The sequence below is a fragment of the Stegastes partitus genome, unplaced genomic scaffold (assembly GCF_000690725.1).
Source record: "Stegastes partitus isolate 25-593 unplaced genomic scaffold, Stegastes_partitus-1.0.2 Scaffold718, whole genome shotgun sequence".
NCBI classification, from domain to species: domain Eukaryota; kingdom Metazoa; phylum Chordata; class Actinopteri; family Pomacentridae; genus Stegastes; species Stegastes partitus.
The window spans coordinates 318839-332918 of NW_007578449.1; the positions used below are offsets into that span (position 1 = coordinate 318839).

General features: G+C 42.9%; 1 protein-coding gene across 3 annotated transcripts in view; it reads left to right on the top strand.

Annotated features, from left to right (window-relative positions):
- Positions 1 to 13019, top strand: part of LOC103364103 (laminin subunit beta-1-like) — a 38767-nt gene extending 25748 nt beyond the window's left edge. For all 3 annotated transcript variants that reach the window (XM_008291115.1, XM_008291116.1, XM_008291118.1), the window contains exons 22-33: positions 524 to 741; positions 2698 to 2794; positions 6676 to 7045; positions 7123 to 7307; positions 8686 to 8927; positions 9018 to 9221; positions 9301 to 9445; positions 9639 to 9846; positions 10322 to 10463; positions 10893 to 11069; positions 11172 to 11331; positions 12471 to 13019. In XM_008291115.1, the coding sequence (XP_008289337.1) occupies positions 524 to 741; positions 2698 to 2794; positions 6676 to 7045; positions 7123 to 7307; positions 8686 to 8927; positions 9018 to 9221; positions 9301 to 9445; positions 9639 to 9846; positions 10322 to 10463; positions 10893 to 11069; positions 11172 to 11331; positions 12471 to 12607 (2285 nt within the window). In that variant the 3' untranslated portion in view covers positions 12608 to 13019. The remainder of the gene's footprint in view (positions 1 to 523; positions 742 to 2697; positions 2795 to 6675; positions 7046 to 7122; positions 7308 to 8685; positions 8928 to 9017; positions 9222 to 9300; positions 9446 to 9638; positions 9847 to 10321; positions 10464 to 10892; positions 11070 to 11171; positions 11332 to 12470) is intronic.
- The last annotated feature ends 1061 nt before the right edge of the window (positions 13020 to 14080 follow it).

The window sequence follows — 14080 nt, forward strand, 5'->3', positions numbered from 1 at the left end:
TTTCTGCGTGGAGTTTGCATGTTCTCCCCGTGCAGCGTGGGTTCTCTCCGGGTTCTCCGGCTTCCTCCCACAAGGTCCAAAAACATGTTGAGGTTAATTGGTGATTCTAAATTGTCCGTAGGTGTGAATGTGAGTGTGCTTGGTTGTCTGTCTCTAAGTGTGGCCCTGTGATAGACTGGTGACCTGTCCAGGGTGTCCCCTGCCTTCACCCTGAGTCAGCTGGGATAGACTCCAGCCCCCCCGCGACCCTAATGAGGATTAAGCGGCGTATAGATAATGGATGGATGGTTTATGTGGTAAACATTTTAGTCACTACCTCTCCTGCTTGTAACTTCCAGTTGCAGGAAAGCTGCCTCCAAAATGTATGTTTTTAAACAGACAGCTTGCATCCTTTACCTATATTACCCTCAAAAAGCCAGTATCTGTCTGGCTCCAACATCATCAACAAATCTCAAAGTGTTTCTTTAAGTCCAATAGAAACTCATGTGAACTAACTAGTTGACATGTTTCCTCCTCTGTGCAGAGTGCATGTGTTACTCGGCGGGGACGGTACTTCAGGCCTGTTCATCCCCTGATGAGTGTCAGTGCGACCAGCGGAGTGGCCAGTGTCCCTGCCAGCCCAACGTGGTCGGTCAAAACTGCGATCGCTGTGCTCCTGATACGTGGAACATCGCCAGCAGAATGGGCTGCCAGCACTGCGACTGTGACCCCGTTCACTCAGTCGGATCGTCGTGCCATGAGGTGAGTCAGACGCTGGAAAGAAAACCAAACCGTATCCATAACCATTACCGCATTGTCTGATTATGAAAAGACGACCATATTTGGGAGGACTATATCTTTAATCACAGAAGCCACTGGTGGGAATAAAAGGCCTGTTTTCTTTTTAAAAATCACCAATATTGGGGCGCCGCTACAGCTCACCTGGTTGAGGTGGCGTCCCATGTACAGGGCTACAGTCCCAATGTGGAGGTCATGAATTCGAATCCTGCTCATGACCCTTTCCCACATGTCCTCCCCCCATTCTTCTCCCCTACTTTCCTGTCTCTCTCTCACTACTACACTATCTAATAAAGGCACAAAGACCAAAAAAATAACTTTAAAAAAAATAAAAAATCACCAACGTTACACCATATGTCAGAGCAAGAAACAATAAAAACAGAAAGAATCATCAGATTTTGTAACTCTCTGATAGTGTTTGGACAACTAATCTGTGATGTTGTACTGGCATATGTAACCAAGTCTCAGCTTAAAACTGGGATATTACACAGTTTGCACAAACCAGATTCTTAAAAAAAATAAAAAATAGGTGTAACCAACAATCATGTGACAAAAATTCGGGAACTTTTCGGCTGAACTGCAGGCTGTGTTTTCACAGAGCAGATAGGAGACAAGTATGGTAACAAATCAATAATGCAAATTATAAAATATCTATTTTATGTACAGCACTCTTTATTTCTATGGTGCCTTTGACATGCTGCACCAAAAAGAGCAACAGCAAAACTGAAAATACATTCTAAAATATTGTATAAATACCAGTCTGTACATCAGGGTTTTTCAAGTATTTCTAAACTGAGACACGGATTGAGCTGTTTCAACCATGAAGAAGACCTTGTTCCACAGTGTCAGAGCTACAGCAGTAAAAGTGTGGCTCCCTTTGTTGTAAGCATGAACCTTAAAGAAAAAGAGGTCAGTAGTTCTGAGATGCAGAGCTGAGATGTGGAGCCAGACTATGTAGACTAGATTAAAAGCAATCAATAAAATCTCAAATTGAGTTCTATTACAAATGGGGAGTGTGTTCCGTGTCAAGTGTTTGAGAGGAGTCTTCCTGCTATGTTTTAAACCAACTGCAAACGGCCAATCGCTGCATCATTTAGGCAAGAAAACAGTCAGTTGCAGTAGCAGTTACACAGTGAGAGCAAACCACCAGAACCTCTTTCACATCTAGATCTGGCTCCAAAAACAACACTGACACTAATTCAGTAGACCAAACAATCTATACTCACTCGGTTCTCATGCTTGCTCAATACTTTTCCCATCTATTTCATGCCAAAAATGTACTAAAGTGACGTTAAACAAAGGAAAATCTAATGAGCAGCTTCGAGTCCTCACCACTCAGCAGGTCCCTGCATCTGTTTGCATAATTTCCTGTATTAGCACGGCAGCAGCTGCTCCGGTTTGCCCTCTCAGAATAAGATATACAGCTGAAGTGAGCCACAAAAATCTTGTCTTTCAATGAGCTGTTGTTGCCAAAAGTTTTCTTACACAACATGGGGACTGACGAGGATATTTCCCTGTGGCTGTGAACGTCCCATTTAATCAGAGAGGCCTGTGTTTGTATGAATTTTTTTTATTTTGATATATGGACTCCAGCTGTTTGGGAGTTGCTTTTCTCTCAGCTGTGTCTTACTCAAACACACAAATCTGCATGTAAAGAGTGGAATAATGTGCTGCTCCCCCTCATGCCCAAACATTTGGGTTTCTGTGTTTACTGGCTGGAGTCCATCGGAGGAAGGAAGTCTCAGAATACACTGTGGAATAAACTGAATACACTGTTTTCTAAGAGAGGAGTTCTATCAAACTACAAAGCTCCGTTGTGTTTGCATGCGAAAAGCTTTGAAATATACAGATTTTCTAAAAGCTGTACAATTAGTAATGTTCTGCAACGCTGATCGATTCGTGTTGTCACTCTTGCTCTAGGTCACAGGACAGTGCGTGTGCAAACCCGGTTTTGGTGGCAAGACATGTCGGGAGTGCAAAGAGCTCTTCTGGGGGGATCCAGTGGTCAAATGTCACGGTAGGACGTCATCGCCCGTCACCACCATGTCCCACAGAACAGAGATCATAAGGCTGTCCGGGCGTTCTCCTGTTAATCTGCATCCACGTTGTTATTTTATGACCACTTGTGGGCAGCAGAAACAAACTGTAAAAAATCATCACTTCTTAAACCTGCAATGCAGAAAGTTTGTGGCAGTGACAGTAATTCCACAAATAATGTTGACACGCTGATGTCGCAAGTCTTGTTGTCTTTTGCGTTGATTTCATTTTGAGGCAGTAAACCTTCCTCTGAATGCCAAATGTCCTTTTTAGGTGGCGCATTAAAAACCCCGACCCTAAGTGTCTTTTTTAGAACATGAGCATTCCAGGTAGCGATGCAGGCCGATTACAATCAGGCCAGGTGAGAAGTGTCCAAACTGTGGCCTCTTTTTGAACCAGTTTCAGAGGACAGAAAGTAATTGGACAAGGTGTAATAAACTTCAGTTACAATGACATTTAACATAAAAACTGTTGCTTGTGGTGACAAACTCACATCTACGTAGCTCTTTGCTGTCTTTGTGCTCATTGTTTTGGTTTTCAGAGCCATAACTTTACTGTTTTTCTTCACCCTTCCACTCACTAACTCAATTTCCAGTCACAAAAATAAGCAAAAAGTGCTGAAACCCCACTGTGTTTTACCTGCTCTGGCAAACTTAGCAACTAGCTGGTGAACCTAGTGGTGGAGCCCAAAAATGGAGCCAGAAGCAGAGCGAATGTATCATTCATCAGCCCCATGATATCTTCCTAAACTTGGAGTGCAGCACTTTTACACATGAATAAACATTCGTTACATTCAAGTACCGACTAAACGAGTTCACACAATGCTGACTAAGCCTATCTGGTCAGGTAAATCTCTGTGTTTCGCAGATTAAGGGACTTCTAAATCTGATGTCTGTGGCGATATTCTGATGCAACAGTAGCTATGTGTTTAAACAGCAGTGACTGGCTCCAGAGCTGAAGAGGGAAGCAACAGTAGCGGCTACAGCAACGAGGAATGTGGTGGAAAAACCTAGAAAGCATCCTAGGAAAGTTTCTGATACTCCAGATTAAAAAAGGCAATCGATGTTTGGCTTAAAATCTTAAAAAATAAAGCAACGTGTTGTGAAGACATACTTCATACGCATGTGCTGACAGTGTTTGCGTATTTACTCTCACTGCCAGAAGGAGGAGACAAACTTTCTGCACCTCAGGTTTAAGAAGTGCGGCTCGTTTCTGCTGCCCCCAAGTGGTCACAAAATACCAAAAACATGGACAGACGATCTGCCTCTGGACCGCAGACGCTTTTTCTTGTTTGGGCAGTTTTTAAACTTTAATTAACTATGTTACCGTCCTGACCGAGGTCAGTCACAAACACGGCACTGCTGCTAGTCCACAAGAACTCTTCGGTTTAATCGTTTGTAATGTTTAGGATCACTGTCCCTGCACTGGAGGATGATTTACGTAAAAGCCAGTGAGGATGTAAACACTCTCAAACAGACTCACGATCTCTGTTCGTGTGCTGGAACAAAAGAACAAATCACTGTCTCCATATTCCCTGATTGCGCTGCTTCTCTTGTTTCCCTTTAAACACTGTTTTTCGTCCCTCCCTCGCTGCACCTCATTGCGTATGAGGAAGCGTGCGACTTTGAAAAGGTTTCCAATGGTTTTGTCAGACAGCAATCGCCTGTCAGAAGCTCTGAATCAGCGACTTGGCGCTCAGCATCGGTGGCTGATCCCACAAAGTTTTACTGTCCGCCAAACAAACTGCTGGAGAGTCCATCTGCTGAAATTCATGGCCTGACAGTAGCTGGCCCATCCTCAGAGAAAGACAGAGGGGGAGAAAGGCGAGGACAGGGCCGGAGAGGGAGGGGATCCGGGAGTGACCTTTCGTTCCCCGCTTATGAGAACCAGATGTTCTCCAGGACTCCCAGGCATCCCATTTTCGTCATGCACCAACACCCAGAGGACCCAGGAATCCTGAATTATTCCCGCTGCATTCCCTAATGGTCTCTTAAGCTGTTAAACCAGCTGGGCCTCGCTTCCTATCTGCACAGATGCGCTTATTCATGGGAACGCTGTGGCCACCTCAGTGAGAAATGTGTGGGAGCTGTACGTTATGTGTCAGGCTGCTGATGGTAAAGCCTCTTAAAGATAGAGTTTGTTCTTATGAGCAGATTTAGATGCCAGAGGTTAAAATGTTTGTCTTGTGTGATTGAAGAGGACACAGTGTTACTGGTATGTGGCTGTCGTGTGGCTTCTCTCAGCTACCAGGCCATAATCATCATGTTTGTTTTGCCCCTCCAGTGTGTCTGAAGACAGGTCTAATATTTCACCATCACAACAACAAAGCTTCAAACCAGACCCCCACCTCCTGCTCCATAAATCACACAAATAAATGCAGCAGCACTGATGGTGGAAACCGATGAATCCCTGAATTCCTTCTTTCTGACTCACACAGTCCTCCTTCCTTTCTGGGGAGGGAGGGACGCCCTGTGGAGTGAAGCAACCTCAAGGGATCAGCGTGACCTCCAGGGTCGTATTCATCTCTGTTTATTTACAGTAGGTGAAGGGGTTGAGTAAACTGTCATTTTAAATGGCTTATTTCCCCGAAGAAACATGAAAACTGTCCTAGTTTTATATGAGTGGTTGATTTGACAGACCTCTCATATAATAATGTAGCTCTCTATTATTATTGTATTTGTGTGCTTACATGAGACATCGTACATGAGATAAAGCTGCAGTTCAAAGAAAAATATTACAAGCATTAGAACATTACTTTTACTTTCTAAAGTTCATAAATTGCTTGTTATTTGTATGGAGTGTCAAATAATAAATCTTTAAATCACTTTGAATGGCAAAATCATTCAAGACATATTTAATTTCAGGGTTTTTGTTGTTGTTGACATTTAATAGCAAGAGGAATGAAATGCCAGAAAAAATAAAATATGAAATAAATAAGTAATAATAAATGCTCATAATATTGTATTACTGTTACTTCATTTCACTTCATTTCCTTTGCATTTGTTTGTTTTTGATCTTTCAGGAAGATGCAGACTTAACCTCGAAATCAAAGTTACATATTTTGCATTTTTTTAAATGATCCAGACTCCAATAAAACAAAGAAAAAATATTACGTTGCATTAAAAAAAATTTCGATAAAAAAGAAAAAAGGCATTTTTGCTGTTTTCCTCAACTCCTTATAGCATTTTAGCATCTTTTACCTCATTGTTTTGCTCTTATACATCATAACTTCATTGATTTCTCCTCATATCTACATTGTTTCCAGCCCATAAACTAAGTTCAGATAAACTCTCTGTATATAACATGCTCAGTAGCAGGACAAAGTTAGCGACTATCTGGTGAACATAGTGGAACATTTAACAGCTGAACAGCCGGATATGTTTCTCAGTAGTTGGTGGAGACCAAAAATAGAGCAAAAAGGAGAGCAAATGTTGGACATCAGGTGGGCAAAAACAAGAATCTAAGAGATGTTAATGTTGTTTTATACCTTCCTCATGCAGGCAGATAACATGTTCATCACATCAATTTATATGTACAGGATCAATTTTGTGGAAACAGCTTTTTGTGCTGCCCCCAAACGGTTAAAGTAATAGAATGGAAAAAAACTGCTTTCAAACTTCAATTTACAGAAACTTTGGCTGTAAAGCTGATGTAAATTAATGTGATATTTTGCTAAAACAATATAATCAATTAATTATGGAAAAAAACTGATGGAGCATTTGCAGTATTTTCAAGTTTCTTTAGGATCATCTGACATTATAGGAGCTTTTGACCTCAGTTTATTGTCATTCTTTGATATGACAAGTGGCTTTATTGTAATATAAAAGGACTTAGTTTTCACCTTTCACTCTGTGTTTGCAGCTTGTGACTGCGATCCTCAAGGAATCTCCAGCCAGCAGTGCCATCGTGCCACAGGACAGTGCACCTGTGTGGAGGGAGTATCAGGCCTGCGATGTGACAAGTGTGCCAGAGGCTACCAGGGTGAGTTCCCCAACTGTGAGCCCTGCCACCAGTGCTTCGCTGTCTGGGACACCGTGGTGGGCGAGCTGACCAATCAAACTCTGCGTCTGGAGGCCCAAGTGACGGAGCTCCAGACCAGCGGAGTGACGGCTCCGTACAAAGAGCTGGTCAGCAGCCTGGAGAAAAACGCCAAAGCTGTCAGAGAAATAGTGGAGAACAACCCTGCAGCAATGAAGCTGGAGCAGATACAGGAGCTGATGCAGCAGATTACGTACGTACACAGACAAATACAGACCCATCCAGGGTCGAAGCAGACACATTTTCATGACTGCTTCACTGTGTTCACAGCGGGCTGATGTCCTATCTCAATGGGAATCTGAACACAACCGAGGAGAGCTTGAACCTTCTCCACAGCGACGCTAACGCCACCGATGCCAAGTTGGATGCGCTGACTGATGAGGCCAACCAGCTGCAGCAGAGCGTCCAGGAGCTGAGACAGCAGGTGTACAACATCAAGAACGCCAACATCCACGGTGAGAAATCCCAATCCTGATCTCCCCAAGACCAGAGCACTAAACCCTCACAGACTGATGTCACAGCTGTACGAGTGTGTGAGTGTGTGAAATGGTATAAAAAGAAGGAATGGGACACGCTGTCATGACGACACGTGTTGCTTGGAGTCAACGTATCGCCGCCATTAAAAAAATGAATTTGGACTTGCCACGAGCTGAAAATAGTCAGGAAGGCCATGAACATCTGCACATCCTGTGTTCGACTGAAAATACAAACAACTATGCAATCGTGCAATAAATAACAACAACAGCGAGCAACCAGACGCCGTCACAGATGGATGTCTGAGCAGATTTCTTCTCTAGAGTGCAGGACCATAGAGTTTGTATGTCACCAATTTCTCCATGAACTATGAGCAAGTTCCTCAGGACAGTCTGCCGATGTGAGGGCTCACTGAATAGAATAGAATAGAATAGTTCTTTATTGTCACTATTCTATTCTATTCTGAAAGGATGCAGAACCGTGTTTGGCAGTGACACAGCTTTGAGTCCTAACACTTTGTGGCAGCTTTGTTCCCTCCACATGCCGAGGTGTCCTTGGGAAAGACGGTGCGTGGCAGCTCTGCCCCCGCTGATGTCTGAGTGAAGAGAAGCATTGTTAAAAGCTTTGAGTACAGCTGAGGTAGAAAAGCACTGTCTACCTACATTTGCCTCCTTTGTGGAAATGCTCCTCAAAGTCTGTGAGAGTGACGACTGGAATCAGGGCACCGTGTTCCTGTAAACCTTTACCTTGAAGGGATACAAGCATATTGTTAGAGCACTGCTTTGAGTTTAGATTGTCATCATGGCTAAGGGCTGTCTGTTAACCTCAAAACCCACAGTGGGCTTCAGCTGCATGTTATGGTGAAAAAATTGCCAAAATGGCACCATTTATCAGAGCCACACTCTTTATAATAGACATATATGACATGCAATTCTGCCATGAAAATAAACCAAATGAAGCTTAAAATCGTGACGTCTCATTTAAAAATTAGCTAAAAATAAACTATTTGCAGAACTGAGAGTCTGTAAAAAACTAAATATTCTGCAATCCTTGGTGCAACCACAAAGCTGTGAGTGACTCGTCTGTAACTAACTGTGACACAAACATTGAGGGATTGTTGAACTGCAAGTTGTGTTTCCACAGGAGACAAGTATGGAAACAAAACATATCCAGTATGTACACTCACCATGTGTTCCAGTATCGTCAACACCTGTAGGCATCTGGAAAAATGTTGTACATGTTGATTCCAGGTTTTTAGTTCAGGCTGAACCTGTTCTAAAAAACCACCAGTAATTCAGGCATATTGTAGCATTTCAGTGAATAACCCAGAATCTGGTTTTCTAACTTGACTGTTTTCAGGGGCCATTAGCACCATCTCTGCTGCACATACGCAGTCTAGAGATGCAGAGCGCCGCTCCAATGCTGCCACCAGTGATCCTGACAACACAGTACAGCGTTCAGCCAAAGTACGGCAAGCCACGGAGGACAAACTGAGCAGCAATCAGAAGGAATTCGACCGGAAGCATCAGAGAAACACGCAGAAGCTGGACAAGCTGTCCAAAGAGCTGGATAAGTTTGACTTGTCTCCGCTCAGTGAGAAGGTGAGGAACATGGTTATTTCATCATGTTGTGTTTTCTTTACTGACTTTGCAGGGGTCAGTTATCACTTTGTGTTTATTGTTCCTCTGCAGACGTGTGGAGGAGCTGCAGCTGAAGGCGACGACTGCTCGTCCTGCGGTGGGTTGGGTTGTGTGGGAGAGGACGGAGCGCCTCAGTGTGGAGGAGAAGGCTGCAAGGGCTTCGTCACAAGCTCTCAAGCTGCTCTCAAGTCAGCCAACAACCTGGACCAGGAGATCCTCACAGCCATGCAGGAGGTGGACAAGCTCTCCAGGATGGTAGGTGAACATGGTCACGTGTGAATGTAGAAGAACTCTGAGTGAATGTGAGCAAATCCCTGGACTTGTTTGTGCTCAGGTGTGGGAAGCCAACGTCCGTGCAAACGAGGCCAAAGCCAACGCCATGGAGGTGCTGATCAAATCCAACCGCAGCAAAGAGAGAGTGGAGGAGAGCAACGAGCAGCTCCGCAACCTGATCAAGGACATACGAGACCTCCTCACCAGTGAGTGCACCACAAACACTCAGACGAGTTCATTGCATTCATCTTTTTCGTGTCAGCTCTGATTTTATCGCAGCTCAAAAATCAAAACTTGGGTTTAAAATAAAAGGATTTATGCTGTGAATGATGCTCAGTTGTTAAAACAGAGTTTAAGTGGTGAGTAAATGATCATCACTTTCTGTTTCTGGTCATCCAGATGAAAAGGCAGATGCGTCGGTGATCGAGGCGGTGGCCAACGAGGTGTTGGCTCTGGAGATGCCGACCTCGACAGAGAAGCTGCAGGAGCTGACCAAAGAGATCAGGGAGAAGGTCAGCTCTCTGACCAGCGTGGAGAGCATCCTCAGTCAGAGCGCTGAGGACATCCAGACGGCCGAGTCGCTGCTGAGGCAGGCCAAAGCTGCCAGGTAACAACGAGGACAACACAGGAGAGTCTGGTGGGCTTCAAAAATGCATTGTTCATTTATTTGGTATGTTGCCTCTTATTTACAAAAGTTGGATGATGCTAGAGCAGCAGCATCACAAACCAAAACAAACAACGGCAACACTCTAATTCCTTCACTTTCATTTACAACCATAAAGATTGTGTAGACGAGAGTATTGTTGCTCCGTTTATACACATCAGTACAGCACCAACACAGTATGTTCATCTTCAAGGCGATTTTATCTAAACTTACTTTAGAACTTTAAAAAAAAAAAAAAAAATTGACAGAAATCTGTAGATATAAATGTCAAAGTGGTCTGTGGGGAGGCATAACTGAGACGCTGCCTTAAAGCCACATATCAACACTGTCAGCTGTTTTCTCATCACTGGACAAAAACACATGATCAGCATCCTCACAGAGAAACAGACGGTTAACACGAGCGCTTTCTGTCCATCAGCGAGGAGGCGTCCAACATGAAGGACACAGCAGACAAAGTGAAGGCAGCGCTGGAAGAGACTGAGCGTGCTCAGAACATCGCCATGGACGCCATCCAGCTGGCCCAGAACAACACTAAAGGCACCCTGGACCTGCTGGTCTCTGTGAGTCTGACCTCAGTGAAGACACAGAGGAAAAGTATTGATTGGTTTCTGAAGGAAGTTGTAACAATACACAGACAGGCACAAGTAATGTGGATCATTTTTCTATCTACAGGTGATGAAGGTCTGACCTTTTGTTTTAGGTCCTACTGAGTTATCTGTAGATGATGTTTGGTCTGTGAAACATTCAAAACATTGAAGCCTACAAGAGTTTAGCTTCAGGTTGTTTCATCCACAGTGAATGAAATGTTGACACAATCAGCAAACATTTGGTGACTGAAATAAAAGACTGACTAAAATAATGAATTAGTCGACAAACCCAGTAGAAACAGGCTCCAGCTCCTGCAGTTCAACAACCTCCAGTATCTTAGATGTCTTTGTTACATACATGTTCTGCTTCCAGTTTCATACTGATGCTGCTGCCTTGTTCAGGTGGAGTCTGAGACGGCCGTGTCGGAGCTGAAGCTCAGTAACACCACGGGTCGCCTGGTGCAGCTGGAGCGGGAGGTCGGCCTGCTGAGACAGAACCACCTGGAGGTGAACCGGCTGGTGCAGACGGCCGACTGGCTCACCGACCAGGCCCGACTGGACGCAGAGGAGGCGCAGCAGGTCGCCTTATTCGCCTTGAACTTTGTGAAGGAGCTGACATTTTCATTTTGGCTCATTTTCCACAGTGCTGTCATCAGTGATATTTGTGCTTCTGTCATGCAGGAGTTTGACGGGGAGGTGAAGGATAAATTCGAGGCGGTGGAGGACGAGGTGGAGGATAAAGGGGAGTCGGTGCTGCAGGCGAGAAGGAAAGCTGATGAGCTGCAGCAGGAGGCCAAAGAGCTGCTCGCCCAGAGCAGCAGCAAGCTGCAGAGACTCGGAGGTGACCGTTTTTAATGCACGTACTTTTTTCACGGTGATGTAGGACAACTGTTGATCATTGCAGTTTTTTTTTTGTACTTCCTTCTTGCATTTCTGAAAATTAAGAGGTGTTGAATTAAAGGGAAAAAGAGAGGAGCTTGTATGCTCCCAAAAGTTGACTAATGCAGTGTTTTAACCCTCAAGAATCTTGGTGAGCACACACACATTTCACCACCAGATCAGTTAACAGTCAGAAAAAATAACTAAATAATCCAGCAGGGCAGGAACTTTATCTTTGCCACTCCTATAGAGACAATTCACCCTCAAATTAGTTTGAAAGGCATGATGTCTTTTTTAACAATCGCTAAAATGACACCGTTTATCAGAACCAGAAACTGTGAGAACAGACAGATCTATTGGGTTTTCTACTTTACGACAGTCCTTGAACTGCTCATCTGTGGTGTGCACTTCCTTTGGTAAAACTTTCAAAATCTAAGCTTAAAATCACGATATTGGATCAAATTCACTTCATTGTACATGTCTCATTAAAAAAAAAAATTAGACCACAAAAAAATGAACAAAGTGACAAAAAAGTCTCCACTCTGCAGCACAACAGTGAAGCGATTCGTGACTCAACTGTGACCAACAGTTGTGACAAAAATTCAGGGCCTGGTCAGCTAAACTGGGTTGAACTGCAGGCTGTGTTTACAAAGAGCAGAAAGGAGACGAGTAGGAAACAAATTAAAAACGTAAACGGTAAAATATTTATAATATGCAGTCACCTCTTTTTTCCAGTAACACCTGAATGTTGGACGTTTTATTCCAATTTTTTTCAATTTTTGTAAAATAAATCAGTGAAAAAATCCAACTTTTTTTTCTTCTTTCTTTGATATAATTTCTATCACTATAATGATGCCATGCTGCACAGACAACATGTGTGAGTTCTCTCTGCTTGTATCCATGGTTTTGTCTCCATAGGACTTTATAAAACAGGTCCACAGTAAAAAAAAATGTGTGACAGGAGCAAAAAAAATGCCCAGAAACTGCTCTGCTTTCAGACAGTTAGGAGTATAAACAATAAAGTATAAAACATGCATCACACATCATCAACAATACATGAACAAATAGCCCTCATTCAAGCTGCCTTCTGTCTGTTTTCAGAGTTGGAGATCTCCTATGAAGCCAACCAGCGCATCCTGGAGGCCAAAGCTGCAGAGCTGGCCGACCTGGAGCGAACCGCCCGCCGCATCCTGGACGAGATCAGCCACAAAGTGACGCTGTACAGCACCTGTCTGTGATGAAAGCTTCACTGGAGGGACTTGAGTGGTGCCAAATGTTTCCGAAGCGTCCGAACACACTGCTCCCGTTTATAGCTGTTAAAACACTGTAATATATTTGACGCTGTCACTGCCTCAAAGTGTTTTTAACAATGAAAACAAGCCTTTAAGCTGCCAAAAACCAATAAAGTATTGAAGCAATGAGTCCCAAAGGAACCACTAGAAGCCAATGTGACCTCAAAAGCAAGAGTGTGTGGAGAAATGGAACAATTCATCTGCATAAGTTACTACAATCTGTGTTTAATTGTGTGACTGCACTTATGTGAATGAAATATTAAAGTTTTATACGTACTTAATAGGCCCAAAGATATCACATGTGAATGGTGCTACAGACAAATAATAAAGTTTTATTATAAAATAATAAGTTACTGAAGCATCTCAGCTGGTGTCTCTTTTGTTTGTGTTGTTGTTTGGACACATTTCCTCACGGTTTATGAGCCACATGTGCATAAAACAATATATTTTTAAATATCAGTATGAATTATTTATATTAATGTTACATGTCAGCTGTTTTTTTTCTGGTTTTCTTCCCTCAGTGGGTAAAATTAGGCAATACTGAATGTAAAAAGTTTTAACAGCTCTCATGTGATTATAAGGAATCTGTTTGGTTTGCTAGAGGGTCAGTACAACCTCAACTTCTACACAAAACATATTTGGGCCACGAGGAGTCAAACTATTCCTCCGTCACGTTTCACTCTGTGTGCTTTCCCAGATCATTTGGGAGTGTTGGTAGACGATGGTAGAAGGAAGCTGAAGAACTCACAGATCCAAGGTTGCTGCTCTTCCTCCCTCATGTCTCTGCTGATGGGAGGACAGATGGAGCACAAAGTTCTCATCTCTGTTTAGAATTAGACTGTTTACTAAGTTTATCTGGTGTTATTTTTGCCCTGTAATGATCATTCTTTGCAGTTACCTTATTTATTAATGTGGTATCAGTGGCATCACTCTCATTCTGTTTGTCTCAATACTTTTCTTTTCCAGCGAGTGGCTGTAGGTCTAACAGTCATTGTTGTTGGTCACTTACTCTTATTTGTTTATGCAGGAAAGACTTTCCTTTAAACATACACCAAGAGAACTTAGATACAATATAATAAACTTAATATAACACTCAAAAACAATTTTGGAGAAGTTACTGTTATGTTTTTTAATTGCTGATAAAGCTCATGAAATAATTACAATCTAAATTACATTAGATTTCATTTATATTTTGCCGTTTTACCATTTAAATAACTCCAAACTGAGACACGTCAAAACTGTTGCTTTGATTACAGTCAAAGGGGAAACGGCTAATTTCGAGACACAGCTCTCCAGCTAAAGTTAGCAACATTAGCCTAGGCTACACGGCTAGTTAGTTTTTAGCAAAACTAATTTCTTTGGCGGTGTTTTTTTCCCATAATTATTAGATTGTTTCTTTATGTTATTTTAGTCGTACGA